The 4,715-nt window shown below is 41.9% G+C and overlaps 1 protein-coding gene across 1 annotated transcript; it reads left to right on the plus strand.

Annotated features, from left to right (window-relative positions):
• The first annotated feature begins 1,285 nt into the window (after positions 1-1,285).
• Positions 1,286-2,209, plus strand: LOC128060576 (olfactory receptor 2D3-like). The gene has a single exon (XM_052652974.1). The coding sequence runs from the start codon at positions 1,286-1,288 to the stop codon at positions 2,207-2,209; it is 924 nt and encodes a 307-aa protein (XP_052508934.1).
• The last annotated feature ends 2,506 nt before the right edge of the window (positions 2,210-4,715 follow it).

Here is a 4,715-nt window from a genome sequence, read left to right on the forward strand (position 1 = left end):
GATATTCCTCATTTTGTTTTAGCAATTCCTCAAATTATTTCCTGACTCTGCCTTCCTGGTCCCTCAAGGCCAATATATTATACAGTTGGTTCAGGCTGGACCCATTGCATTTCCATCTGGATATTTATGAATAGAGACCTCACTGCAACCATGTGGTCTTTGAGTCCTACTTAGCAGGTCATGAGCAGGTGGTCCAGTCACAACTGATCAGGCCACATTTGCCCTATATTGCCAAAACAAACCCTTGTATGCTGGCTGTCTTCAAGTTCACCCACCCCCACCCCCCGCCCCATCCCAAGAAGTCCCTGCCAGGTAGCTGACTTTCTTCCCTGACATCTCCTTCATTGTAAAGGGCACTTCTAGGACTAGTACTTCAGCCTTTCCCTGGAATAGCAGACTCCAGCCCTGATTCCTAGACATTTGCCCATGACCCTGCTACCTTCCTAAGTCTTTCTAAACTCTTTCCCCAGGAGCTTGGATTCAGCAGGTTATTCCTTGCTTGTCCTGAGGTAAAGCTATAGACTTTGCCTAGTGTTTCTTGCCTGGCTGCAGAGCATTGAACCAGTGCCTGATGCACCTCTCCGACTGATGGGATTTCTGATACATCTGCAGCATGAAGGAGCTCAAACATGGTTATGCCAGATAAGACACTGCAACTCTGTAGGCAGCTGTCGTGGCTGCATTGAGTCACCACAAAAGGCCCTCCCTATTTCCCAAGTGCGTGGTGCTGCCTCGTCTGAACTGGTCTCCACTGTCCTGCCTCTCTCATGCAGAAGTCTGATCATGCCTTACTCTTGAGCACTTCCATTAAACCTTGATTCTCTGATCCAGTGAAGAATTTAGGACATAATCAGGACTGTGGATTATAAAATCATATAAAATGGTCTCATAAAATTTACTTTCTACTTGGAAGGATGATAAGGCATCTCTTGGAATCACAAAGGAAAAATTAATTATTTGTTCTGCTTCTTAATGAAATAAAAGTGAACGTCTGCTGACTAAAAAGTAAACTACAAAAAATAAAAACCTGGGTTCTCTACTAAATGCAGAAAACTTTATAATTTTTCACATCCACATAATATGTTAGTGTTCTTTTTAGACAGCTTCAGTAGAAATATTGTGGTGGAAATTTTTAGACATTCATGTCAAACATTTACAAGAATTTTTTAAAATCAAATACATTTTTTATTCCAGTAAGATCTTTATTTTCAGGATCTGATGCTCAAATGTAGTCAGATTTTTATAGCTCTATTGATGCTTATTGTGTAGACAGGAATAAACATCCATGGGTACAAAAAACCAAACCTATCTGACTGAATTCATCTTGCTGGGCCTTTCTGCAGATCAACAGACCCAGATTGTGCTATTTGTGATATTTCTCATCATCTACCTGCTGACTGTATTTGGGAATCTGCTCATCATACTGTTAATTCATATTGACTCTCGACTGCATACACCAATGTATTTCTTCCTTAAAAACCTGTCGTTTAGTGATCTCCTTTTCTTGACAACAATTGTCCCCCAGATGCTATTCCATTTGCTGGTAACAAGAAAGACCATTTCCAAGTCTGGGTGCTCTATTCAGATGATTTTTTTCCTAGTAGCAGGGTGTACAGAAAGCTCCCTGCTACCAGCGATGTCCTACGACCGCTATGTGGCTGTCTGCAAGCCGCTTCACTACTCCACCCTCATGACCCAGAGGATTTGTGTTCAGCTGTCCATAGGATCTTGGACTAGTGGAGCACTTGTGTCTCTAGTAGATACAACATTTACTTTATATCTCTCATACCATGGCCAGAACATAATTAATCATTATTTTTGTGAACCTCCTGCACTCTTGAAGTTGGCTTCAGAAGAAACCTACAAAGCTGAGATGGCCATCTTTGCCATGGGTGTGATAATTCTCCTCGGTCCTCTCTCCCTTATCCTTTTCTCTTACTGGAATATTATCTCCACTGTGATTCAGATACGGGCAGGGGAGAGGAGACTCAAGGTCTTTTCTACGTGTGGTTCCCATCTCATTGTTGTTGTCTTCTTCTATGGATCAACAATATTTACCTATATGCGTCCAAATTCCAAGAAAATGAATGAGGGGGATAAGGTGATCTCAGTGTTCTATTCAGTCATAACATCTATGATGAACCCATTCATTTATAGCCTAAGGAACAAAGATGTTAAGCAGGCATTTAGAAAAGTATTTGGAAGATAGAGTCCCTTAGAGCCAGTGATCTCTGTATTGACATGCCATCATGGGGATGAAGACATGTTAAAGTGATTCAACATCTGTAACAGCTTTCTCTCTGAGTGTCTCTAGGCTGATATATCAGTAAGGCACATACAGGTGCCCTTGTACATCTAGAATGTTTCAACTTTGTCTATTGCATCTTGATCTAGATTATTCTTTGTATTTATAGATTATTTGCCTCATAATAATTATTATTATTATGAGGCAAGTAAAATAGAGCTTTGCTCTTATATTGCATAATATAATATTATATTGATTATATTTATACATTACATTATATGAATACTTAAAAATATTGAATAGGATCTTTATTTACACTGTACTAATCCATATTCCAGAGAAGGCAATGGCACCCCACTCCAACACTCTTGCCTGGAAAATCCCATGGACGGCGGAGCCTGGAGGGCTGCAGCCCATGGGGTCGCTGAGGGTCAGACATGACTGGGCGACTTCACTTTCACTTTTCACTTTCATGCATTGGAGAAGGAAATGGCAACCCACTCCAGTGTTCTTGCCTGGAGAATCCCAGGGACAGGGGAGCCTGGTGGGCTGCCGTCTATGGGTTTGCACAGAGTTGGACATGACTGAAGCGACTTTGCAGCAGCAGCAGCAGCAATCCATATTCACCCAGTGATATTACCTTTTGATTCTAAACTTCACAGCTAGTTGTCAGTCTCCTCCAATGCTAACATCAAATACAGTCTTCTATACATCTTGGAGTCCTATGCTAGACTCTAAAAGTTCTAGTGAGAAGATATTAATGACTTTTTTAACCCTGAAACTCTGATACTGGACTCTTGGTTTTTTATTTGTTTCATTTCCTGCAGTCTCAAAATACTCCTATAGCCAATTCAGCCGCACATGGTGGCGTTGTTGGCTCAGACAATACTGTGTGGGACCTCAGATTCCAGTAAATATGATACATCTTCTGTATATCACGCACTGTTTCTCTCCAAGCATCGTTGCTGGCTAAGGGAACTAGAATGGAGAGGAACATTGCCTACATCAGAACTCTCAGGTCCTTTACCTGTGACACCAATATACCACAGTTGCTCCCCCTCAGACATGCTCTCCCCTCTTCCGCAGGTTTGACTTGCCAACACCCATCAGTCCTCTTTTTTGGAAAGTGGAAGAGAATCACTGACATATGACAAGCAATCCTAGAAGGTGAAGATTGCTCTGTAGGATGAAAGGACGCCTTTGGTCTTTTCTAACTCTGCTATAACCCTCTGTAAGAGCAGAAGCAGCATCACTGACAGACCTGTAGCTTCTAATCAACTTCCAGCCTGGTACACTGCCCTTCCCTTAGAAGAAAATCCACCGTCCTCTTCTCCCCTGCCCTGAACTCTAAAAATCAGGAGTTTGAGCAAACTCCCAGAGATGGTAAAGGACAGGAAAGACTGGTGTGCTGTAGTCCATGGAGTTACAGAAAGTCGGACATGACTGAGTGACTGAACAACAGCCAAGATCTAACTGCAAGTTTTAAGTGAAATTTCTTAATGCTTCATTGGTAAGTGTGAGAAATCCCAGTTCACATCCATGGCCCGTTTCAGGGCTTGTGAGCTATGAAACATAGTTGGGGATCATCTCAATGCTGCCCATTTGCTCTCATGGTTGTCCATTTCTCTTGGCAGAGGTCCCACGACGCAAACTCATTCCATTCCTTTTTCCTCCATTTCCAAACTTACATGTACCTCCTGACTCACACCCACCTACCTGTTATGGAGCCGTATGTAGGGATTCTTGTCATATGAAGACGAGTGCTGCTAACCATAGCCAGATCATCCTTTCACAAAGTGAGAAGATTATGGAAGCACTTATCTTTTACCGAAAAATTTCCACTTGGAATTCTGCTCTCACTTCATGACCTTCTCTTTAGGCATCTGCAAGGTGATTGTGGGTGAAGGATGGCATAAGCCAGGAATAGTGAGAAGCCCTCATGAAAGTCAAATTTGCCACACTGACTTCTGGCAATTCCAGCTTCCACGTCCATGGCCTTTTATGAGTACCCAGTGCTGTTCATTATATGTGGCAAGGTCCTTGCTGAATTGAATGCATCGTGTAGAATGATCCTACATGGGAGGATAAATCTGTGCAATACTAGATTCACCATGTGCATAGATGTATATTGTTTTCAGATTATGTGAACCAGTATGCACCTATACAAGGACACAAAATCCTGCTCCAAAGATTATTTGAGAAACTAAGTTATAAACAACAGCAACTAGTTAAACATGCTGCTGCCTCATGACCATTCGTAAGCTCAGTCCATCACTTGCTCTTTTCTTTCCATTTAGTTAAAGGGAAGCTGTAGCACATAATTGGAGTGATTCTTGCAAAAGTGGCCATGGATCACTCTGAGTTATAGAAAACTCAAACGGAATAAGAAAATACAGATACTTAAACACGTTTTTAAAAGAAAACACCCACCTCTGACTGGATGCCAGACTATTGATGACTGTGGAGCCGA

Source organism: Budorcas taxicolor, chromosome 15, assembly GCF_023091745.1.
Source record: "Budorcas taxicolor isolate Tak-1 chromosome 15, Takin1.1, whole genome shotgun sequence".
Lineage (NCBI taxonomy): Eukaryota > Metazoa > Chordata > Mammalia > Artiodactyla > Bovidae > Budorcas > Budorcas taxicolor.